Source organism: Moschus berezovskii, chromosome 23 (genome assembly GCF_049115385.1).
Source record: "Moschus berezovskii isolate FMDL1 chromosome 23, NW_MosBer_1.0, whole genome shotgun sequence".
NCBI lineage: Eukaryota > Metazoa > Chordata > Mammalia > Artiodactyla > Moschidae > Moschus > Moschus berezovskii.
In genome coordinates, this window is record NC_142482.1 from 58,911,476 (window position 1) to 58,937,139 (window position 25,664).

The following is a 25,664-nucleotide window of genomic DNA, read 5'->3' on the forward strand; positions in this document are numbered from 1 at the left end:
GAGTCATTTAAATCATCATAAGATTAAGAGCCTTAAAAAACTGCCTGGGAAAAGACACAAATATGCAGTTTACTGCAAATAGTAACAAAACAGAGAAAAGTGCAGCTTAACTAGTAAATAAAGAAAAGCAGATTAAGTATGTAGAGGTGCTTTGTTTTCACTTATGAACCGACAAGAGACACTAGTGTTTAATGGGGACAGAGGTTCAGTTTAGCAAAGTGAAAAATTCGGGAGCTGGATCCTGGTGAGAGCTGCACAGTGTGAACACACGCAGTGCCACTGAACCTCAACTGTTATCTATGGTGAAAACACGGGAAGCCTTATATGATGTGACTTTTACCACAACAGGAAACAACAACTAAAGAAGACATAAGCGAACAACACGAAGACGTACAGGGCTGTGTATAAAATACCTGAGGGTTACTCCCGCCACCTGAAGCATAATGCCGGATGAGCTTTCCGACTCCATCGCCCCAGGCCCAGTCATCATCTGCGTCATAATCTCCTCCCTCCTCCTCTTCCAGCTCACTGTCACCCATCTTCTCATTGGCGCTACTCTGAAGGTCTTCAAATACAACATCATCTTCCTCTTTGATGGTCTTCAAGTCAATGTTTTCACTAGAAGTAACAATGTTTTAGCCTGTTTACACATTCTTAATTGGACTTACATATATATTTATTTAAGACAGAGTAGACGAATCTATACAGATACATCAAAAAGGTTCAATTACAACACGTATCTCCCAATAAATTCAAACTTAATACCAAGTTGTCCTGTTTCTGAGTTCTATTTCAGCTGTTGGGTGATTTTACAGGTCCGGCTAAAGAAGGAGTATTCATCAGGTTGTTAAATCCGCTCCTGCCTTTGTTATTTTCTCTGCTGAATGAATTAGCTCTGATCAGTAGAGCAGACCTGAACTCCAGGAAAACCACTCACAAAGCTGCTCTAAGAACACACAGGGGAGGCTTTCTGACAAAACTTGGGAATAAGTCTAAAGCTTTATTTCAAGCCTTACCTTGAACTCAATTATCACTCTACAATGAGGAGAGCTTTATCAAGACTTGTGTTACACAAAGAACTTCAAATTGCCCTTGCTCCTGAAAGGAAGGATGGTGGTGAGACGCAGCACAAATGAAAGAAGAGGGCCGGGTCTAACTAAACGGGAAAAGCGGGGATTGTCAAACCAAGAGAACTGGCCCAGAGGAAGGGATCACGACTAACAGGGTCAGTTTCTGCCACGTGAAAATTCAGACCAGCATTGCTGAATCTTCCTAGTTCTTCAAGAGAAGCCAGAACTCTGCACTTTCGTGGAAAATCTCCCACTTAACTGGGATGTTCAATGTAAACAAACCACTGTGCACACCAGCACAACATGTCTGCAGGACAGAGTCCAAAGAGGCAGTACTGCCAGTGTCGCGCTGTCAGGTGGATAGCAAGCACAGAAATCACGTCAAACACACAACGGTATCATTGCAACACAGTCAGAGAGGAGTTTCAGTAAATTCAGATGACCAATCCCGACTCATTGATTAGCCATGGCTTGCTGCTGCTGCTAAGTCGCTTCAGTCATGTCCGACTCTGTGCAATCCCACAGACGGCAGCCCAACAGGCTCCTCTGTCCCTGGGATTCTCCAGGCAAGAACACTGGAGTGGGTTGCCATTTCCTTCTCCAAATCGCCATGGATATGGCTGGGAAGAGAACAAGTAATCATTGACCCCCTGCTGTTTACTAGCATTTCATAATCATAATCCATAAACTGATTCTTCAAACTGCCAACAACCTCAAGCGGCATGTTAAAGCTATACTGTCACTTGCACCATGGCTTCCCCACCTCAGCTGGGCAATCCCTTGCTGTGGGCGGTGGTCCTGTGCGGCAGCATTTCTGGCCTGAACTTTCCAGAGGCCATGAGCACACAACCACCCCCAGCTGTGACAATGTTTCCCAAGTTCCTGGAGTCGGCAAAACCCACTGGTTTACAGCTTCACAATGTCCAGTGCACAGTCATGACCGGTAACTATTCACCAGTCGCACTGGCTCTGTTTCTTCCTCCCACTTGACTTAGTCCCTAAGGACTACTGCACGCTCACCTGAAAACACTGACCTGCATGCAATGCCTTCCTCATTTCTCTGGCTAAATCCTACCTATCCTTCCAGTAATTAACTTTGCTCATGAAAAGCTGACCGGTTCTTCTCTGTACTACTTACCCAAAACTCATACAGATAATTTGTCCAGTTATTCAATACGTTTCCCCTGCTAGAGTGCAAGTTCTGTCACCCAGGGGAGCATTTACCAATGTATCAAGATCAACTACAGGAGGTCTGTCACACAGAAAGCGATCAACCTGTATTTACTGAAAAATAAAGCAATACCACCTGCACGCAGTAAATCCTTATTATGAATATAAAGCAAAAACCATTTTCTCAGAATTCCAAAATGAACACTATGTTTCATTTTGCTTTCAAAGTAGAAGTTATCCCCAATTCCTTTTGACTCCCACTTCACATCTATTCTATGGTTAGAAAGCTGTCCTACTTCCAGAACATCCCCATCTAGCGCCCATGATAAATGAACTGAATTTCCTTAGTCCTTTTAAACTGTGTCCACTCCTGCCCTCCAAAACCATCTCCTCCATAGCAGAATGATTCCTTTCAATCACACGCCAGGTGATGTCACTGCCCTGCTGAAAGTGTGGCTTTCTACAGCATCAAGAATAATATCTCAGATCCTTACCATTCCTTGTCACACTCTTAGGCTCTGGCTCCTCACTTCTGCACCAGCCGATCTCTTCAATTACCTCCAATGTGCTCTGGGCACAATGGCCTCCAGATCTTCCTTCCACAGCCAGGAAGACCACACCTGCTGTCCCCTCTCCCCCCTCTGCTTCCAGAGGTTGGCTCCTTCTTGTCCTTCCCATCTGAACTTCACGTTCCCTGACGGTTAATTCACTACTTAGTTCTATCAACTGATTTTAACTGCTTGCATAGTATATGTCATCTGTGTTTAAAAAAAAAAAATCTCCATGTACTTAGGTGTCTCCGCCTCCTTCCCAAATAGAAGGGGCTCAGTTTGTCTTGTTCACCACCGTCTTCAGCGCCGAGGACAGAACAGGCATACAGCAGGTGCTCAAACATTTCTGGAACGCTAAATGGTAGTTAAAAGCTCAAACACCTGCTTCCCTGTCGCTCTCCCCAACTCCAACCCCTCAGGGATGCTGACAACCCGGGGGCCGCGAACTAACTGCCGTCCCCTGGATCGAAAGACCCGGCTGGGATGGAGAAAGCCCCAAGAGGCTGTGAAAAGAGGCCCGAGGAGAGACGCATGTGACAGGTCTCCCTCTCACCCGTAAACAAGCGTCAAGGCCCCCAGGGGACCGCGGCAGCGGCGCACTCCGGCTGCCCACCTGTCCGAGGAGTCCGCGTCGTCAAACTGCCCGGGGACCACCCGACTCATCAGCAACCGCCGGTAGTCCATGGCGGGAGCAGCACAGGGGCGGTTCCGCCAGCCGGCCCAACGGCCTCTGCGCCAAGGCCCGCCTCAGAACCGCTCAGCGGCCGCCTCACCCTACGCGCGCGCTGCGTGCGGGCACCACACGCCGAACGCCCGGACAGACGTCCGCCCCGACGGGAAGTCCCGCCCCCGAACGGAAGCTGTGCTCCCGCCGGAAGTCCCGCCTCGCGCGGGGGCTGAGCCCTGGACATTGGCCTTCCGCGGCAAGCCGTTGGGTGTGTGGAGGTCTTCCTTTGGTCGGTCCCCGCGGGCCCTGGGCTGGCCTTCCTTCTCGGAGCTCTCCGAGTCGGCCTGTCGCTTTGTCTCCACGTGTGTCAGCTCGGCCGGCGCTGCTGGCCCTGGGGGCTCACGCCGTGTAAGCCCCTAACTGTGAATGGCGACCTGGAGGCGCCCCTCGCCGGGCCCGCGGGCTCGTCTGAGGGGACGCCGGATGGTCCGAGGGCCGGAACTCGGCAGCCGCAGCCCGGCGGGCGGACGTCACACAGGGGCGTTCCAGCGTCTCCGCACCCCGGCGGCCCGGCGTTGAGGAGAAAGGTTGAAAGCTTCTACCCGCGGTAGAGCCCAGTGCGCAGGGAGGAAGCCCGAAATCCTTATTTCGGATCCGAGACTCTATGGACCCTGGAAGTGAGCACACTTTTGCGACCTAAAAAGTTTGTTACAGTGTTGTGAGCTGGAAGTAAGATGAGTGCTTTTCAGAAGTTAAACTTTGACTGAAAATTACACTTGAGGATTCTTGCCAATAACCCCGGTGACACCTCTTTTCATTCCTGTACTAAAACAGCTTAGAAGTATCTCTGGAATATCTATCCAATCACTTGAATAAGTTTTTTTGTTATGTGTGGCAGAAGTCGGGTGAGGACAGAATGAAAGATGAAAAAAGCCTAACCAAAAAAAAAAAAAGGTAAATTGGTAGATCATGCCATAGGAACAGAGTTGTAAAAGTTATAATTGGAAGTTCTGGGTTCGCAGACAAAACTTTGAAGAAATAAGGGCCTAGTAGTTTTTTGTTCTTGGAGAACAAAAGGATGCTTTAGTCCTCCTCCACCACAGCTCACACAGCATTTATATATTTGGAAGACAGTAGGAAAGGTGAGTATAAAGTCGGGTCTTTCACCAATCCCGACTAGGCTGCTTGGCTCACTGGCTTTTTTTTATACTTTGCCAAATGGCTCAGAGGTTAAAACGTCCGCCTGCATTGCAGGAGACCTGGGTTCGATCCCTGGGTCGGGAGGATCCCCTGGAGAAGGAAATAGCAACCCACTCCAGTATTCTTGTCTGGAGAATCCCATGGACGGAGGAGCCTGGTGGGCTACAGTCCATGGGGTTGCAAAGAGTCGGACACGACTGAGCGACTTCACTTTCACTTTAAACCTCAATAAATTATTTATTAATTTGATAATTCAATAAAATAACCCAGGAAAATTATTAAATTGTTTTGATAGAAATATATCATTGGAGTGCAGGATTTAGTCAACATTCTCTCAACACTGGTTGGTTTACTGAAGGGGATATTGAAAAACCTTAAGTGGACTCTTTTTGTTGTGTTGCTGTTCAGTTGCTAAGTCATGTGTTTGCAACCCCGTGGACTGTAGCCCACCAGGCTTCTCTGTCTCTGGGTTTCTCCAGGCAAGAATACTGAAGTGGGTTGTCATTTTCTTCTCCAGGACTCCTCTTGAGGTCTGTATAATATGTGAGTTCCCACACTAACACCCTTGAAACAATGGTGAAGACTAAAATAGCAAACAAATAATGTGCTGAATTGTGAGATAGAAATTTAAAGACATTGTAGGAATTTTTAAACTAGATGAATGGTAAATAGGAAAGTTTTAGGAAGAGAAGCACCTGCCAGAGCTTCAGAGCACCTGCTATTGAAGTCGTAAGGCTCATGATCTGTTTGCATGAGAGTAAGCTTGATCTGGCTGGAGCAGAGGACTGGGTGGGTAATGTGTGTCCAGGCTACGTAAGGCCTAGAAAGTCAAACAGAAGAATTGGATTCAGGGTAATGTGATTGGACAAGTTTTCTACTCCCATACCCTGACAGACCTGAGGAGGTCATGAGAATGTGGACCAGGATGATACCACAGTGAGGGAAAGAAAGCATGGGTTATGAAAAACATCTTTAAAGGTGAGAAGGACAGGACGTGGTAACTGAGTAGCCCAGGATGCCAAGACGTCTGCTTTTCAAGCCCAGCTGCCTTAGAGGATAGGTGTGTTGTAGGGAAGGGAGGGAAAACTGATGTGTAGTGTTGGATTTCACTTGGTAATGAGGTGATAGAAAGTATCAAGTACACAGAAACAGTGTTTTGCAGATGCTAACAGGTCTCTGATAATAGTAAGTATCTTTTGATTAAGTGAGAGATTCTTTCACCTTCTGGGTCCCAACACTTCTTTTTGTACGAATCAGTATTTACTACCATACAAAGGTAGTAAAGGCAAAGGAGAAATGGAAAGATATATCCATCTGAATGCAGAGTTCCAAAGAAGAGCAAGGAGAGAGAAGAAAGCCTTCTTAAGTGATCAGTGCAAAGAAATAGAGGAAAATGATAGAATGGGAAAGACTAGAGAGCTCTTCAAGAAAATCAGAGATACCAAGGGAACATTTCATGCAAAGATGGACACAAAGGACAGAAATGGTACGGACCTAACAGAAGCAGAAAATAGAAGAGGTGACAAGAATACACAGAAGAACCATACAAAAAAGATTTTAATGACCCAGATAACCACCATGGTGTGATCACTCACCTAGAGCCAGACATCCTGGAATGTGAAGTCAAGTGGGCTTCACAAACAAAGCTACTGACGGTGATGGAATTCCAGCTGAGCTGTTTAAAATCATAAAAGATGATGCTGTGAAAGTGCTGCAGGAAATATGCCAGCAAATTTGGAAATATGCCAGCAGTGGCCACAGGACTGGAAAAGGTCAGTTTTCATTCCAGTTCCAAAGAAAGGCAGTGCCAAAGAATGCTCAAACTACCGCACAATTGCAGTCATCTCACATGCTAGCAAAGTAATGCTCATAATTTTCCAAGCTGGGTTTCAATAAACCAAGAACTTTCAGATGTTCAAGCTGGATGTAGAAAAGGCAGAGGAACCGGAGATCAAATTGCCAATATCAGTTGGCTCGTAGAAAAAGCAAGAAAATGACAAAAAAAAAAAAATCTTCATTGACTATGCTAAAACCTTTGACTGTGTGGATCACAACAAGCTGTGGAAAAGTGATGGGAATACCAGACTACCTGACCTGCCTCCTGAGAAACCTGTGTGCAGGTCAAAAAGCAAGTTAGAACCAGACATGGATCAATGGACTGATTGCAAATTAGGAAAGGAGTACATCAAGGCTGTATATTGTCACCCTGCTTATTTAACTTATATGCAGATACATCATGCAAAATGCCCAGGTGGATGAAGCACAAGCTGGAATCAAGATTGCCGGGAGAAGTATCAATAACCTCATATACACAGATGACACCACCCTTATGGCAGAAAGTGAAGAAGAACTAAAGAGCCTCTTGATGAAAGTGAAAGAGAGTGAAAAGGTTGGCTTAAAACTCAACATTCAGAAAACAAAGATCATGGCATCCGGTCCCATCACTTCATGGCAAATAGTTGGGGAAACAATGGAAATAGTGTCAGACTTTATTTTCTTGGGCTCCAAAATCACTGCAGATAGTGACTGCCTACCATGATATTGAAAGATGCTTGCTCCTTGGAAGTAAAGCTATGACAAATCTAGACGGCGCATTAAAAAGCAGAGACGTTACTTTGCTCTCGAAGGTCCATCTAGTCAAAGCTATGGTTTTTCCAGTAGTCATGTATGGGTGTGAGAGTTGGACCATAAAGATGGCTGAGCATTGGAGAATTGATGCCTTTGAACTGTGGTGTTGGAGAAGGCTCTTGAGAGTCCCTTGGACTGCAAGGAGATCAAACCAGTCAACCCTAAGGGAAATCAGTCTTGAATATTCATTGGAAGGACTGATGCTGAACCTGAAGCTCCAATACTCTGGCCACCTGATGCGAAGAGCTGACTCACTGGAAAGGACCCTGTTGCCAGGCAAGATTGAAGGTGGGAGGAGAAGGGGATGACAGAGGGTGAGATTTTTTCATGGCATCACTGACTTGATGGACATGAGTTTGAGCAGGCTTTGGGAGATGGTGAACAACAGAGAAGCCTGGTGTGCTGCAGTCCATGGAGTCACAAAGAGTTGGGCACAGCTGAGCAACTAAACAACAACCACCGTACAAAGTTAATGTGACTGTGTACCATATTCAGACTAGTTTTTTATTTTTCCAGTAACTTTCACAAATGACATTTCAGATATCCCCACACACACACCAAACACACACACACACACCCAAACACAGGGCCACCAACTTCAGTATGGGGCTTCCCTGATTGCTCAGTGGTAAGGAATCTGCGTGCAGTGCAGGAGACACAGGAGATGTGGGTTCGATCCCTGGATTCCCCTGGAGGAGGGCATAGCAGCCCAGTCCAGTATTCTTGCCAGGAAAATCCCATGGACAGAGGAGCCTGGTGAGCTACAGTCCATGGGGCCACAAAGAGTCGGACACGACTGACCGACCAAGGAGCACCAGCAGAAGCTTCTGTATAGTAGATTCCTCTGGGCAGGGAAGAGGAAGGAATTTAGCTGGAAGGGAAGGGTTATTTACTGGAAACACTTCTTTGGATGTTGTCTTTATTTGCTTCTGATTTTTTAAAATATTAAATCTGAATGACGTGTCACATTCAGAAACATAAATAGTATTCTGGAATCCCAGTTGGACTGCTTGCCAGCTGTGTCCCGGCAAATGACTCAACATCTCTTATATTTCTGTTTCCTTATCTGTAAAAACAAGTAATAACAGTACCTAGCTCATGAGATTGTTGTAGGCTAAGACCTGTTTATGTGTGTTTGCTATTATACTATATACTGTGTGTTTTTATTCTTTTGAAGCATTTTAAAATTAGTGTACAACAAAAGAATTTTGAAGATGTCTTAGAATTTGTTTCAATGGTATTTGACAAGAATGAACTGTAAGGAGCTTCTTTTTGGCAGTCACTTGATAACTTTTTCCTCCATGTAAAAAAGTTTTGTTGCAGCTGCTAGCACAAATAAACTTAATAAATTTAAGGTCAGCTAATTATTATTTCCATCTTTCTTTTTCTAATGAGATGTCAACATTGGAAATTACTCACAGAATGTACTCACTCAGCCAACTGAAAACAGCGTTTCTTCCTTGAGACAATTTGAACCCCTTTGCCAATTTCATCAGACAGAGTCGTTTAATAGTGAAATAGCATTTCAAGATCTGACGGAAAGCTTGTCTTACACAGAGGAGCCAGAATTGCAGCATTATGTATGTGATTATGCAGAAGACACCGATATACAGGAAGACTCATTTAAGGAAGAAAAGCCGATGGGAACTAGCACGTTCACACATACAGATCAGTTTGCTCTTGAGTGTGTCAGAGAGCCTTCTAGAAGCTCACCTCTAAGCCACTGCAGTGAAGAGACACTGAAATTCGTGGAAGTGCCACTGGCTAATAGTACTGCCACGGAATCTGCCCTCAATCCTAGTCGGTCTCAAGACTTCTTGTGTGAGGAAGAAGTACACAGTGATGTTGAACATCCATTTCATAAAGAAAATGACTTTAACCTGCTTGATCTGAGAGCTTGTTATGAAACAGAGGAGGTAAGACTTTTGAGTAGTCCATAGAGTATTAAAGGATGTGTTTTTAAAAAACAAAAAATTAGTGCTTATAATTTGAGGCTTTTGGAAGTAGTCAGCATGAGGGACATTGCTTCTCTGGGGAAAGTGCCTTCTGAGATCTTACTCAATTTAAAAATAATACTTTCTAATGAAATCAAATCCATACTTGGAGATGAGCTCTACCACACGATAATTTCTTTGAGCGTCAGGGTGCTGTCTTACTCATCCTTTTATGCACCCCAACATCTACATGATGCCTTGAATATATCAATACTGAGCTTTTATGGCCTTCCCTGGTGGCTCAGACAATAAAGAATCTGCCTGCGATGCAGGAGACCCAGGTTCGATCCCTAGGTTGGCAAGATTACCTGGAGCAGGGAATGGCTACCCACTCCAGTATTCTTGCCTGGAGAATCCCATGAACAGAGGAGCCTGGTGGGCTACAGTCTGTGAGGTAGCAAAGAGCTGGACACGACTGAGGGACTAACACATTCCCTTTCAAGTTTTTATACTTAGTGAATCATACTGATTGGAACTCAGAAGTTTACAGTAAGGAAAAGGTTGAGAAGAGGAAGAAATGCGGAGGTATTAAATTATCTGACAAGAAAAGCTCATAATTTTTATATTATGTGGAATTTCTACTGACAGCAAAAAAAAATATTTTTCTACCAAAGAGAAAACATGAATTTGTCTTTGAATTGTTAATTCTGGGTATGTAGTGTCATAAGAGCACTGAAGATGCCAACAGTATAAAGTCTATATAGTCTCTTAATAAAAAAAAAGAAATAATAAGAATTGGTGTGGGCAAATAGATAACAATCCAAAGATAGCATAAAGAATACCTTTTCATTGTGAGTTTGGTGAGAAAAGCTATGGCTGTTATATTTCATTCACAAGTAAAATCAGGATTTTTTGTTCATTTTATTTGGAAGCAGCATTTAAAAGACGAGTCTATTTACCTGTCTTGAGCTCTGGAAAATAACATTTTAAAAAGCTGCTGAATGAGGATTTCTTAAGACTGTAACTATTTCCATTGTATCTAGCCCTTCAGTCAGTCAGTAAATACTCTGAGGCAGCTATCGTGTCTGAGGCCCTGTGCTATGTGTTGGTTATAGAATGGTTGACAAAACCAGAAATGAAAAGATGTGGGCTCTGTCCTAATGACAAGAACACTCTCATAGAGGAGACAGACATTAATCAAATAATCACACAAGTAAATATGAATTTTCAACTATAGTTCAGTTGCTCAGTTGTGTCCGACTCTTTGCGACCCCATGAATCACAGCACGCCAGGCCTCCCTGTCCATAACCAACTCCTGGAGTTCACTCAAACCCACCTCCATCGAGTCAGTGATGCCATCCAGCCATCTCATTCTCAGTTGTCCCCTTCTCCTCCTGCCCCCAATCCCTCCCAGCTGGACCTAACATTCCAGGTTCCTATGCAATATTGCTCTTTGCAGCATTGGACCTTGCTTCTATCACCAGTCACATCCACAACTATGGTGAGTGCTGCAAATAAAAGTTACACATAAAGTGTATATGTTATAAAATTACATATCAACTTGCAGCTGGGTAAGCACTATAAAGTAAGATGGGAGTCTTCCTGTCCCTGGTCAGGGAGTTTGGGTAAGACTTCCCTGAAGTGTAGTGGTGACTGAGCTCAGCTCTGCAGGATCAGTGGGGGTAGTTAGGTGGTGGGCTTGGGAGAGCATTCCATGCAGAAGTATTGATAGCAACTAGTGTGAAAACCTTGTGGCTGCAGGGAGCATGGTCCCTTCCTTCGTGGATCAGAAGACAGCTTAGTGTTGCTGGGTTGGAGGGATGTTGAAGAGCATGGAAAGGTAGCGTGGGTTAGATACCAAGATCAATATCAGGACCTTATGGGCCTCAGTAAGGATAGTTGTCTTTATCGCAGAACGATGAAAAAGCACTATAATATAAGGGTCCAATATCTCTAAATTCTATTTGTAAAGTTATTCAGCCCATCCCTTTAGAGATCTTTTACTAGCTTTTTTCTGTCATGTTCATTTTAGTGTTTACTACAACTTCCCAGGGCTTTCCAGGTGGTTCAGATGATAAAGTGTGTGCCTGCAATGCAGGAGACCCGGGTTCAATGCCTGGGTTGGGGAGCTCCCCTGGAGAAGGAAACGGCAACCCACTCAAGTACTCTTGCCTGGAAGATTCCACGGATGGAGGAGCCTAGTAAGCTACAGTCCATGGGGTCTCAAAGAGTTGGACACAACTGAGCGACTTCACCTTCACTATCCTACAACTTACTGTTGTTTTTTTTAATCCCCTTCTCCCAAATCTGTATTGTGAACAGAAAGTCATGAGGTATGCTGATGTTCACATTAGAAGTCATAGCATCGCGAGATAATGGTTTGATGAGGAATCAAACCCACAGCAAACATTATCTTCAGTGGTGAAAAATTGAAAGCATTTCCCCTAAAGTCAGGAACAAGACAAAGGTGCCCACTCTTACCACTACTATTCAGCATAGTTTTGGAAGTTTTAGCCACAGCAGTCGGAGAAGAGAAAGAAATGAAAGGAATCCAGATTGGCAAAGAAGAAGTAAATCTCTCATTGTTTGCAGATGAATGATCCTCTACATAGAAAACCCTAAAGACTCCCACCAGAAAATTACTAGAGCTAGTCAACAAATATAGTAAATTGCAGGATATAAAATAACACACAGAAATCCCTTGCATTCATATACACTAACAATGAGAAAACAGAGAAGGAAACAATTCCATTCACCATTGCAACGAAAAGAATAAAATACTTAGGAATAAATCTACCTAAAGAAAAAAAAGACCTATATATAGAAAACTATAAAACACTGATAAAAAAATCAAAGATGACACAAATAGATGGAGAAATACACCATGTTCATGGATCCGAAGAATCAATATAGTGAAAATGAGTATACTACCGAAAGCAATCTATAGATTCAATGTAATCCCTATCAAGCTACCAATGGTATTTTTCAGAGAACTAGAACAAATAATTTCACAATTTGTGTGGAAGTACGAAAAATCTTGACTAGCTAAAGCAATCTTGAGAAAGACGATTGGAACTGGAGGAATCAACCTGCCTGACTTCAGACTATACTACAAAGCTACAGTCATAAAGATAGTATGGTACTGGCACAAAGACAGAAATACAGATCAATGGAACAAAATAGAAAGCCCAGAGATAAATCCATGCACCTGTGGACACCTTATCTTTGACAAAGGAGGCAAGAATATACAGTGGAGAAAAGACAATCTCTTTAACAAGTGGTGCTAGGAAAACTGGTCAACCACTTGTAAAAGAATGAAACTAGAACACTTTTTAACACCATACATAAACATAAACTCAAAATGGATTAAAGATCTAAATGTAAGAGCAGAAACTATAAAACTCCCAGAGGAAAACATAGGCAAAACACTCTCTGACATAAATCACAGCAGGACCCTCTATGACCCACCTCCCAGAGTAATGGAAATAAAAGCAAAAATAAATGGGACCTAATTAAACTTAAAAGCTTTTGCACAATGAAGGAAACTATAAGCAAAGTGAAAAAACAGCCTTCAGAATGGGAGAAAATAATAGCAAACAAAGCAACTGACAGAATTAATCTCAAAAATATACAAGCAACTCCTGCAGCTCAATTCCAGAAAAATAAACAACCCAATCAAAAAATGGGCCAAAGAACTAAACAGACATTTCTCCAAAGAAGACATACAGATGGCTAACAAACACATGAAAAGATGCTCAACATCACTCATTATCAGAGAAATGCAAATCAAAACCACAGTGAGGTACCATCTCATACCAGTCAGAATGGCTGCTGTCAAAAAGTCTACAAACAATAAATGCTGGAGAGGGTGCATAGAAAAAGGAGCCCTCTTACACTGTTGGTGGGAATGCAAACTAGTACAGACACTATGAAGAACAGCATGGAGATTCCTTAAAAAACTGGAAATAGAACTGCCATACGACCCAGCAATCCCACTTATGGGCATGCACACCAAGGAAACCAGAATTGAAAGAGACACGTGTATCCCAATGTTCATTGCAGCACTGTTTACAATAGCCTGGACATGGAAGCAACCTAGATGTCCGTCAGCAGATGAAAGGATAAGAAAGCTATGGTACATATGCACAATGGAATATTACTCAGCTATTAAAAAGAATGCATTTGAATCAGTTCTAATGAGGTGGATGAAACTGGAGCCTGTTAAACAGAGTGAAGTAAATCAGAAAAACACCAATACAGTATACTAATGCATATATATGGAATTTAGAAAGATGGTAACGATGACCCTGTATGCGGGACAGCAAAAGAGACACATGTAAAGAGCAGACTTTTGGACCCTGAGGGAGAGGGCGAGGGTGGGATGATTTGAGAGGGTAGCGTTGAAACGTGTGTGTTATTTGTGAAGTAGCTCTCTGGTCCAGGCTCAATGCATGAGACAGGGTGCTCAGGCCTGGTGCGCTGGGATGACTCTGGAGGGTGGGATGGGGAGGGAGGTGGGAGAAGGATTCTGGATGGGGAACACATGTGCACCCGTGGCTGATTCATGTTGGTGTTTGGCAAAAACCACTACAATATTGTAATTAGCCTCCAATTAAAATAAAAAAAAGTAGAGAGGAAAAAAAGCAAAGAGGGCTCACAAGAGAGGGTCATCAGCATCATGGTAGATTGAGATACTCTGCCTCTGCTCTTCAATCTACAATTAGTAAAACATCCACAACTCAACAGATGTGGCTCTCCCCAACACACCTGGATGCTGGAGAATTCCACACATCCATACATATAAAGGAGCGTGGACTGGAGCACACAGAAGAGGCTGCACTGGGGGACTGTGGAGGTTGTGCCTGTGATCCTGGTCCCCCGGGGTAGCAGGTGAGCCCACAGCCTCAAAGAACCCAGCAGCAGGAGGACAGGCGGCACCCATGACCTCCTGGCCACTAGCCAACCGTGGGTGACCAGCAGCAGTGGAAGTGGGGCCTGCAACCATCTCTCCAGCTGCAGAGGCACCCATAACCTCCCCCCCCTCGCCGGCAATCCAGCCCACAGTGGCAGCACCTGGGAATCTGATGACACCCCACTCCTCCCAGCTCTCCCCCTCCCTGCCTGTGGTGGAACCTGTGACTCAGGAGATTTTGGACCAGGGGGAAGAAGTGCCCCAGAGCCCCAGGCAGTGACGTCAACAGCAGCTAGGCACAGCCACCCTAGAGGTACAGGCAGCGATGACAAGGGTGCCAGTCGGAGCCACGAGGGTGGGCAGTGCTAACTGCCGAAGGTAACCAGAGCTAGCGCAGGAAACGGAAACCCAAGACTTAAGCTATAGATGCCACCTCCTGGCAAACAAAAAGAGAGGCCTCTAATTTCTAACCCATTGAGTCATTAGAACCAAGAAAAATTGCAAAGCATCTTCACCTAAATGAGGGTTTTTTGCAACTTCAGATGCAGTGTGCCGAGGAACAACTAAGCACCAAGGGTGAGCCACAGTAACACTACCACAAAAAGAAAACGGCAGTTCTCCAGAAACTAGGCTTAACGTCCATGGAATACTGAGATCTAGCTGACAGTACATTCAAAATAGCTGTCATAAAGAAACTCAAGGAGCTATGAGAAAGCTCAGCCAATTCAATGAGCTAAGAAATCAAGTTTATTAACGGGAGGAACATTTTACCAAAATGCTGAAACTCCAGAAAAAGAACCAAACAAATTCTGGAACTGAAGGACTCAATAATTAACAAGATGAAGAAGGGATTAGAAAGCCTTGGAAATAGAGCAGAGCATTTGGAAGAGAGGATTAACAAGCTTAGGGATAGAAATCTAATAGAAGTGATGCAGGTAGAAGAGGAAAGAATCTTTAAAAGAGGAAATTCTGTGAGAGCTGCACGACTCTTTTAGGAAGGACGACGGCAGGGTAATGGGAAATCCCAGTGGGAGGGACGAGAGGGAGACAAGGAGAAGGGGGCAGAGCGTTTACTTAAAGAAATAACAGCTGAGGGGCTTCCCTGGTGGCCCAGTGGTTAAGACTTCACCGCTCCAGTGCAGGGGGCAAGGGTTCGATCCCTGGGCAGAGTACTAAGATCCCACATTGTCACGAGAGATGGCCAAAAAATAAATAGAAATAAGGATTACTAAAACCAAGAACACATCAGGGATGTAAAAAGATTAAGGTTTTTTTTTTTTTTTAATAGCTAACCTAAAAAAATAGCAAACCTAAGAAAAGAACTGTATATACAAATCTGTGAAGCTAAGAAATCATTGCTAGTAGATCTTCTCTAAGATGTGGTATTAAAACTAAAAAGTCAATGACAAAGAGGTGTTAAATACAATGTAATACTCTGGACTGGATATTGGAACAGAAAAAGGACCTTACTGGGAAAGCTAGTAAAATCTGGAGTTTAGTTAATAGCAGTACGTTTGTATTGTTTTAACAAATGTGCATGGTATATAAGACATTAACATTAAGGGACCCTGGGTGAGAGATATAGAGAACTCTTTATGCTTATAACTTTTTCGTAAATTTAAAATTAGTCCAGAACAAAAGTTTTATTAAAAATAAAAAAATTTTGAAATGGAGAAAAGGAAAGGAACCCCCATTAGGCTATCAGCAGATTTTTCAGCTGTAACTGTAGGCCAGGAGGGAATGGAATAAAATTGTCAAAATAGTGAAAGATAAAAACTGTCAGTCAAAAATACTTGATCCAGAAAAGTTATCATTCATATATGGAGAAATAAAGACTTTCTCAGACAGGCACAAACTGAAGGAGTTCATTACACTAGACCTGGCTTACAAGAGATGTTGAAATGAGCTCTTATGCCCAAAATAAAAATGCAGAATATACAAAATTTTGAGTAAGATGATAAATAGAAAATTGCAACTTTATGTCAGAATAGATTATTAACACTGTATTATACCATAAATGTCAAGGGAAAAACAGAAAAAGTAACTATAACTACTTCAAATTGGTAATAAATTTACAACATTAAAGGATAATTTGAGACAGCAAAGACAAAAGAGGAAGAGGAAAAGGACAGAACCTGTATAGGCATATGAAGATCAGATGCTGTCCGCAAAGAAAAAGGACTGTTTTATCTATAAGATGTTTTATACAAACCTTATGATAACCACAAAATAAAGATCTAGAGCAAAGATGTGAAACACTAAAAAGAGAAACATCATAGAAAACCACCAAACCAGAACAGCAGACAGAAACACAAGAAAAAGAAACAGTGGAGATACAGAGCAATCAGAAAATAAAAGATAAAACCAAGTTCTCATCTGTCAAGAACCATCCTAAATGTACATGGATTTAATTCATCAATCAAAAGGCAGGTTGGTTGGGGCTTCCCTGGTGGTGCACTGGTTGAAAATTCACCTGCCAATGCAGTGGACATGGTTTCAATCCCCGCTCCAGGAAGACCCCACATGCCTCAGAGCAGCTAAGCCTATGGACCACAACTATTGAGCAGGTGCTCTAGAGCCCGTGAACCTCAGTAAGAAGCCACTGCAATGAGAAGCACACCTCAACAAAGGGTGGCCCCTGCTCTCCAAAACTAAAGAAAACTTGCACAGCAAATAAGGCTCAGCACAGTAAAAAATAAATAAGTGGGAGTGAAAGTCACTTAAGTCGTGTCCGACTCTTTGTGACCCATGGAAATCTCCAGGCCAGAATACTGGAGTGGGTAGCCTTTCCCTCCTCCAGGGGATCTTCCCAACCCAGGGATTGAACCCAGGTCTCCCACATTACAGGCAGATCCTTTACCAGCTGAGCCACCAGGGAAGCCCAAGAATACTGGAGTGGGTAGCCTCTCCCTTCTCCAGCAGATCTTCCCCACCCAGGAATCCAAGCAGGGTCTCCTGCATTGCAGGCAGATTCTTTACCAACTGAGCTATGAGGGAAGCCCTCATACCTCATACCTCAGCAAAGAGTAGCCCCTGCTCTCCAAAACTAGAGAAAGCTTGTGTGCAGCAAATAAGACTCAGCACAGTCAAAAATAAATAAATCTTAAAAAAAAAAAAGAGTGGTTGGATGGATTAAAAAGCAAGACCTCCCTGCCCCCAAAGGAGATATATTAAAAACAAGATCCAGCTGTCTACTCCCTCCAGGAAACTCACTTCAGCTTTATAAGATAAACGTAGATTCGAAAGGATGAAAGATGTTGTCCAAAGCAAATGGTAGCTAAAAGAAATTTGAGTGTAGCTATATTCATATCTGACAAAATAGACTCCAAACGCCAAACCAAAAAAGGTAACGAGACAAAGATGGACATATAAAAACAATAAATTTAATTTACAACAAAGGAGCAAAGAACATGCAGTAGAGAGACGGTAGTCTCTTCAATAAATGGTGATGGGAAAACTGGACAGACATATGCAAAAAAAACAACAAACAGGAAACTAGACCAGTATTTCACACCATACACAGAAGTTAATGCAAAATGGATTCAAGACTTGAATGTTATACCTGAAACCATAAAAGTTATAGAACAAATCATAGGCAGTATAATTAGTGAATTAGCCTTAGCAATATCTTTGGGTATGTGTCCTCAGGCAAGGAAAACAAAAGCAAAAATAAATGGGACCTCATCAAACTAAAAAGTTGTTGCACAGTGAAGGAAACTCTACAAAATACAAAGACACCCTGCCAACTGGGAAAAGATGTTTGCAAACCACATAACCAATAAGGTGTTAGTATCCAAAATATATACAGAATTCATACAACTCAATAACAAAAGAAAATATTAGCAAAGGAGCTGAATAGACATTTTTCCAAAGAAGACATACAGGTGGCCAACAGGCACATGAAAAGATGTTCAACATTTCTAATTGTTAGAGAAATGCAAATCAAAACCACAATGAGTTTATCACCTCATACTTGTCAGAATGACTCTCAGCAAAAAGTCTACAAATAATGAATGTTGAAGAGGGTGTGGAGAAAAGGGAATGTTCCTATACTGTTGGTGGGAATGTAAATTGGTGCAGCTACTATGGAGAACAATATGGAGATTCCTCAAAAAATAAAGAATACGTATGATCCAGCTATTCCACTTCTGGATATTTATCCCCAAAATACAAAAACACTAATTTGAAAATATATATGCACCCCTGTGTTCATCATAGCATTATTTACAATCACCAAGATATGGAAACAACCTAAGTGCCTATCAGTGGGTAAATGGATAAAGAAGATATTTCATATATTTATAATAGAATACTATTCAGTCATAAATAAGATGAAATTTTGCCATTTGTGGCAACATGGATGGGTGGATTGTGAGGGTGTTATGCTAAGTAAAATAAGTCAGATGGGGCAAAACAAATATGATTTCATTAATATATGGAATACAAAAAACCTAAACAAAAACCAAAAAAAAAAGAACAAAATAAGTGAAACGAGTAAATGGATCAACTGTATGGTGATAAATGGAAACTAAATGTTTGGTGGTGAGTATGCTGAGTGTAAACAGAAGTAGAAATGTAATGTACACATGAGGCTTACATAAACCAACATTACCTCAAAAATAATTTTTTTTAAATGTCTTTGCAGATTTAGGGTAATGAATAACTTTGTTTTAATTCATTTGAAGTCAAAGGAAATATCTTGTATGTATCCAGAAAAGTTTGTGTCATAGAAGGTGGTGAGAGTATCAACATTTAATTTTTTTTTGTAAAAGTATAATACATGTACCATACCTGCTGTGCTGCTAAATGCAGTACATACATTCAGTAATTAATACCTAAGTATTTTTGTTAATTAGATATTAGTGTTGGACGTACACATCCTCCCTGTTATTTCAGAGCTGAGAAAACCAAATTTAGGGATCCAGGGTTCAAGGGTAGCTCTTTTCTGACCTCAAAGCTCATGATCTTTCTACTCTTTCAGACTTATTTTATTTACTGTAATTTACAGATTGCAGGTTCTTCCAAAGGAGTACAGAATTCTCTGGATATTCCTGAGATGTCAGTCAGGCACCAAAAGGAAGTCCCAGAAAAAGGCAGGTGGAGTCCACAGATGGTCTCAACTTGGGCTCCTGCAGGCATTTGTTGGAGCGATGGAGCGTCTCAGGAGGCCTGCGTGATACCTGACGCAGAGCAGAGCTTGGAAAGCTTACAGCCTCTAGAAGAGGACATGGCTTTAAATGAAGTCCTCCGGAAATTAAAACGTGCTAACAAAGAACAGGAAACTCAGATCGAAGACCTCGAGCGTCGTAACATGTATTTGGAGAAGAAGGTTGAAGAACTACAGATGACTGCGACTAAACAGCACGTGTTTGTGGACATCATCAATAAGCTAAAGGAGAAGGTCGAAGAGCTAATTGAAGAAAAGTACAGAATAAAGCTAGAGAAGAGTGATACAGAGAAGACACTGCAGGGTTTGCATGAGATTTTAGTTACCACCCAAAACCATCTTCAGGAATGCAGGAGTGAAAAGGAAATCTTACAGTTAGAGTTTAAGAAACTCAAGGGCAATTATGTCAGTCTACAGGAAAGGTACATGACTCAGTGCATGGAGATGGACAGCGCCTTGAGCAAGAAAGAAGAAGAGGTAGAGAGACTGCAGCGACTCAAAGGAGAGCTGGAAAAGGCCTCCAGTGCCGCTCTGGACTTGTTGAAAAGGGAGAGAGAGACCGGAGAGCAAGAGTTCCTGTCTTTACGGGAGGAATTTGAGAAACGTGAAAGGGAGCACCTGGATGAAAGAGAGCAACTGAAATCTAAACTCGAGAAACTGGTCGCTCAGGTTCAGAATGTGCGATTCCTATCTGACAGTGAAAAGGCTAAGAATGCAGAACTCCAGCAGCAGATCAACGAAGTGAAAAATGGAAACACAAAACTTCAGCAGCAGGTTGCAAGGAGTGAGGAGCAAAATTGCGTCCCTAAATGTGAGATAGCTCAACTCAAGGAGAACTTAGAAGATGTAATGGAGTCAGATGTGGCCAAGGTATTATCACAAATTCAGAATCTCTAAGGCAGAGTTTCAGAAGTTTCTAATAGTCTGCTGAGGCATATTTGGGCATGGCCCATACCCTAATTTGTTGGCGGAGAGAATTAACAACCAAAAAGAGAGAAACAATGGAGAAGGTGCCACAGATTTGGACGAGTTTCTTCCGGTCTCAGATACTCACATTAAAGAACAGCAGTTCCTGGCCTCTTGCGATTATATTGGTAGAGTTGCAAATGAACGTGGGAATTTTGTGGGCACCTAGGAGCCTGGTGAGCTGCAGTAGATAGTGTCGCAAAAAGTCGGACACGACTGAAGCGACTTACACACACAGGCACGTTTGCATGACCAATCATCCGCAGCTTCCTCTGAGAAAAGACTTCCTGAGTGGGGATCTCAGTCTTTTCATGCCATGTCTGCCTATTCAACAGTAAAACTGAATAATACAGCTGCATATTTGGTTTACAAGGCAAAACCTACATTGTATCACACAGTAATTTTGTAAAGTTATAAACGTTTTTACTGAGATGGCACACTCTACTAGTTTTAGGTGTACAGCAGAAAGATTCAATATGTGTATATATGGCAAAATGATCATCAAATATATCTACTTAACATTCTTTAAGAACAACATGATAGCCTCATATCAATGTGTTTGGAGAACCTGTGATTTTGTGTTTGCAGTTCAGATGGCTTTCTTGGCAGACAACTGGAAGCCTGTCTTGGTAGAGGTAATTCTCACAAGCCAGAGCACAGCTGCTCTATTCCAGTTTTGTAGGCCTGCCTTAAAATATCTGTAGTGCAATCATATTAACTCTATTAGAAGGCTAATCTGAGTCAGCAAAATGTATACGTTTATTTTTATATTTGTCATAATAACTTAAACTGAGCTGATCTGTTGCTCAAAGATGTCCTTAGGAAGACTTTCTTTTGTGAATCTCTAATCTGTATTAAGTATTGTTTGCAAGACAAGGATTCTATTATTTTTAATGGCTCTTAGAAAAATACTGTTCTCATGAGACTGAAAATTCTCTCTGTCCTCTTTTCTCCAGAAAGAAGGAAGGATTATCTAAGCCAGTGTGGTTCTCAAACTTTAGCATTCATCAGCCTCAGCTGTGAAAATTCAGAATGCAGGGACCACCCCAGAATCTCTGATTCAGCAGGTGTGAGGTGGGGCCTGGGGATTTGCATCTCTAGGAAGATCTTGGGGTCTCACTGATGCTCCTGGCCACAGGGTCATGCTTTGAGAACTAATGGTCGGGAAGATCCCCTGGAGAAGGGAACGGCAACCCACCTCAGTATTGTCTGAAGAATCCCATGGACAGAGGAGCCTGACGGGCTACAGTCCATGGGGTCAAAAAGGGTCGAAACACGGCTGAGAGGCTAACTTTCGTTTTTACTTTCAGCCTAAGCAAAGATGACCTTCAGTTTGGCTGTTAACCAAACCATGACAAATTTTGAATCAGTAAACACTGAGTAAATTAGTATAACTGTGCAGCAGTTTATCCACTATACAATTTTTGTCTTGAGCTTTCTTTTTTTAAAGGCAGCTTTTGCTCTATTTTGACTAATCCGTTTTTTTTTCACTTCTAGTTTTGCTTTTCATTAATCTTTAGGTCCATTTTCTCAATGTGTGTTCTGGGAGGACCTTTGATGTCAAAGCATTTTCATGGTACTATGAAGACATCATTGCCTTTTTCACTCTCATTCTTCCCCAAGTGTATAGTGGAGTTTTCCAGTGAAGCCGTGTGACGTGTGACGGTGTAATTGCTTTCATGGTTGATGGAATGTGGAAAGCACAGTGGAGAGTCCCGCTGTCGTCTATTAAGCCGGCATTAAAAATATTTGCAGAAAGTATAAACATTCCCACTTTTCACTAATTTTTCATTTTGACAAATGTGGTAATTTTGTATTAAATTGTCACTTATACTGACATAATAGATTTATTGTTGTTTAAATGAATTAGTAAATATTTTTGAATGTTGTCAGTTGTAATTTCTAATACAATGAATATTGATGGATATAAAATAGACTCTAACACAATAAATATTTATAACTGTAGATATTGTATTTCTAATACAATAAATATTGATTGCTATTTAAATGAATTTGTAAATCAATATTTTTGATGTTCACAGCTGTGATTTCTAATGCAAGAAATATTGACAGATACAGCCTAGCAAACAAAAGCTTTGGGAGATCCTCAGTAATTTTTCAGAATATGAAAGCATCCTGAAAATCAAAGTTTGAGAACCACTGCTTTGAGTTTTTAAGAGTGGTATTTTATTCAGCGTTTTACCTAAAAAGTAATCCAGATTCTTTGTCTTTATTGTGACAAGTCTGAATTGTGTATATGTAGGATACAAAGATGACACATCCTAATTTGTTCCCGAATCACTCACCTTGTGAAGAAGGGAATGCAAACCCCCCAGACATGAAAAGAACTTCACAGCCGACGTCCAGAATTCTCAATCTTCTGGCTCTGATGGTAGAACTTCTCCCACATCAGGTAATTATACAAAAATCATACTTTTTATTAAGAAATATCAAGGTTGGACAATCAAGTTATGCAAGAAAAATAATGGAAGGAATGATAGAGATGGACAGGGAAGCCTGGCGTGCTGCAGTCCGTGGGGCTGCAAAGAGTCGGATGCGACTAAGCGACTGAACAGACTGATACAGAGCTTAAACCAACCAGTCAGCCCTTCCTTCTTCCCACTGCTTTGTCCTGTCTTTTTTCATCACCTAAGTCCCACAAATCAATAGTAAGATAACGTAGTAGGACTGAAAAAAATAAGAACTTCAGGCAAAACCCATGCCTCGGTGTTAGAGAGTAGCCTTGGTCTCCAGGCTGGCCGCCCCTAGTGATGAGTTCACATGAGTGGGCTGTTTACCCAGTCTGATCTAAAATGCAGCTTTGGGGCAGGGTGGGCAGTGTGGAGCTGTGTACACAGAAAAATGAAGTTAGTGTCCAGTGAGTTCCAGACGTGGCCTCTTCACTTCTTGGCTGTGCGACCTGGCCAAGGAAATTTTCCTTTCTCAGCCTTAGCCGAAGTGGTATTCGCTGCTGCCCTGGGAAGTGACAAACCCTACATTTTAATGAGAGCACATTTGAAGGGCATGATGCTTGGAACAGCTTCTCAAATTATTGAACTCTCTTTCTTCCTGTTCCCTCTGATTATTGTACATTGCTTTGAACTTAAGTGCACTCCTCTGAGCGAAAATTTGGCAACGTGGGTTTGCTATGTTCCTGAACTGACACAACCTTTATTCCTGTTTTCTTTCAGCTAAAATTTGTTGAATGCTAGCATTTATTGAAGGCTGGAAACCAAGCTAAGTAATTTTAGCAGAGATCACAAATTGACGGCCCATAGACTGTATCCACCTGAAGTTTTGTCTTTAAAATTGTTTGAATTTGAATGTGTCACCAACGCTTCTTGCTGCACCCTTTTCCATCACCCCTGGCCCTTCAGACATCTGCTTTCTCACCATATTTGCTTGGTTTTCTCTTGTCTCAGTGGATGCTGCTGTTCTTTCTCAGTCTTATTTGCTGGCTGCTTCTTCTCTCCCAGACCCCTCAGTGATGGAGTGAGCCATCCGCCCTCTGCTTAGTAGATCTCATTCCAGGCCAAACAAATACCTGTTTGCTCAAGGCTTCAAGATCAGAGACTCGGTATGTGATATGCCCTCTGCTAATACAGGGTAAACCTCTAATAGGCACTGGACAAATACTTGCTGGCTGCGCCCCCATCCTTGGAGATATTTTAACTGACCCTGCTTTTCATGGGTTATCTCATTCAACTCTTACACCATTAAAAAAATATATTATCAGGCTTTTTTTTTAACATGGAAAAACATACAGGCTTAGAATAGTTGAGTTTCTTGTTCAAAGTCTCACATAAGTTAAGTGGCAGAATGAATTTCCATTCTGTTTCAGAGCTGCAGTAGACGCTTTCTGTTGTGCTCAGTCGATCAGTCGTGTCTGACTCTTCGACCCCATGGACTGTAGCCCACCAGACTCCTCTGCCCATGGGATTTCCCAGGCAAGAATACTGGAGTGGGTCACCATTTCTTTCCCCAGGGGATCTTCCCAGCACAAGGATTGAATCCATTATCTCCCACATTGGCAGGCAGATTCTTTACCACTGAGCCACCAGGGAAGCTCTAAGTGGCAGAACTCAGATCCAAACCCAGGTAGTCTGACTAATGCATGCACTTTTGACCCTTAGGTTACAAGGGTCTTCATTGTACAAGTACAGTGTACAAGTATCTTCATTCTGGGGGCCACTGAAATGTCTAGAGTTTCAATATTATTAAAGTTGTTCTGGTGTCAGGTATAACAATTAGTCTAAAATTTGGATTTGTAAACTGACTAGGCTAAGAGGAGATGTATCTATGAGTGTGTAGTCATGTCTAGTTATTATCGATGTGTATTAACTTCCAGCAATTATCCTAATTCATCCCACTTACAATTTATATGCAAACGTGAATTTGAATGATTTCCACATTAACCTATTATTAGATGTCTTATGATGAGTAACTAAAGAATTGAGTTCAATATTTTTCTTCCTTCTTTTGTTTGACCTCTTCTTTTGCGCGGGATATTTAATTTGTATTCTTTCCTTCATCCTTTTAATTTTACTGAAAACTTCTTAATAGAGCTTCTCAAAACGTTACCCTTAGGACATCATCAATTGTGATGCTGAACATTTCAAAGAGAATGAGATAGTTAGTGATATCATGCCACAAAAATTGAAGAGATTTCATCTTAAAAAGAAAAATTTAGATAAAGAGGTATGTATTCTTCATTCTAAAAATTATATCATTTTTAGTGAAAAAAGAAGTTAAAAAAAATCTAGTGTAAAAGTATAAAGTGGCTCCTAAAACTTTGGATTTTTTAAAATAATTATTTCAGGGGACAAGATTAGCTTTACTTTGACTCTAAGGAGGCCTTTTGTTCAACACTTGACTTGTTTTATAACCTAAGTATGTATTAGAAAATCCCATTCATCTACCCCAAAACTGGTATGAGTATCTTTTCACTTTTGTATGGTACCAGTGATTCCTGAAGATAAGTATATTTTGACATTCCTTTAGGGTTTCCTTGATAGCTCAGCAGGTAGAGAATCCGCCTGCCATGCAGGAGACCCCTGTTCCATTCCTGGGTCAGGCAGATCCCCTGGAGAAGGGATAGGCTACCTATTCCAGTATTCATGGGCTTCCCTGGGCTCAGGCAGTAAAGAATCCACCTGCAATGCGGGAGACTTGGGTTTGATCCTTGGGTTGGGAAGATCCCCAGGAGGAGGACATTGCAACCCACTTGAGTATTCTTGTCTAGAGAATCCCATGGACAGAGGAGCCTGGGGGCCACAGAGTCAGACACTGCTGAGCGACTAAGCAAAGCACATAGTTATTACAATCTTTATTCCTTGGAATAGTGGACACATTGGAAGCAGATTTTATTTCTCAGATGAGACAAGTAAGGGAGAGGCCC

General features: G+C 42.1%; 2 protein-coding genes across 21 annotated transcripts in view; one reads left to right on the forward strand and one right to left on the reverse strand.

The window, feature by feature from the left end:
* RIOK1 (RIO kinase 1) overlaps positions 1-3,690 on the reverse strand; it is a 32,295-nt gene extending 28,605 nt beyond the window's left edge. For both annotated transcript variants that reach the window (XM_088831170.1, XM_088831169.1), the window contains exons 1-2: positions 3,405-3,690; positions 414-618 (exon numbers count right to left, since the gene is read on the reverse strand). In XM_088831170.1, coding sequence (XP_088687296.1) covers positions 414-618; positions 3,405-3,475 — 276 coding nt within the window. In that variant the 5' untranslated portion in view covers positions 3,476-3,690. The remainder of the gene's footprint in view (positions 1-413; positions 619-3,404) is intronic.
* Positions 3,677-25,664, forward strand: part of CAGE1 (cancer antigen 1) — a 43,640-nt gene continuing 21,652 nt past the window's right edge. For 16 of the 19 annotated variants that reach the window (XR_016036032.1, XR_016036036.1, XR_016036035.1 and 13 more), the window contains exons 1-5: positions 3,677-4,135; positions 8,682-9,202; positions 19,142-20,170; positions 22,530-22,679; positions 24,854-24,964. Coding sequence is in view for 11 of the 19 variants with exons in the window: in XM_088831158.1 (XP_088687284.1) it covers positions 4,123-4,135; positions 8,682-9,202; positions 19,142-20,170; positions 22,530-22,679; positions 24,854-24,964 (1,824 nt within the window). In the remaining 8 variants the exon portion in view is untranslated. Of the gene's footprint in view, positions 4,601-8,681; positions 9,203-19,141; positions 20,171-22,529; positions 22,680-24,853; positions 24,965-25,664 lie in introns of all 19 variants that reach the window. The other 3 variants (XM_088831168.1, XR_016036038.1, XM_088831164.1) reach the window with 3 other exon arrangements.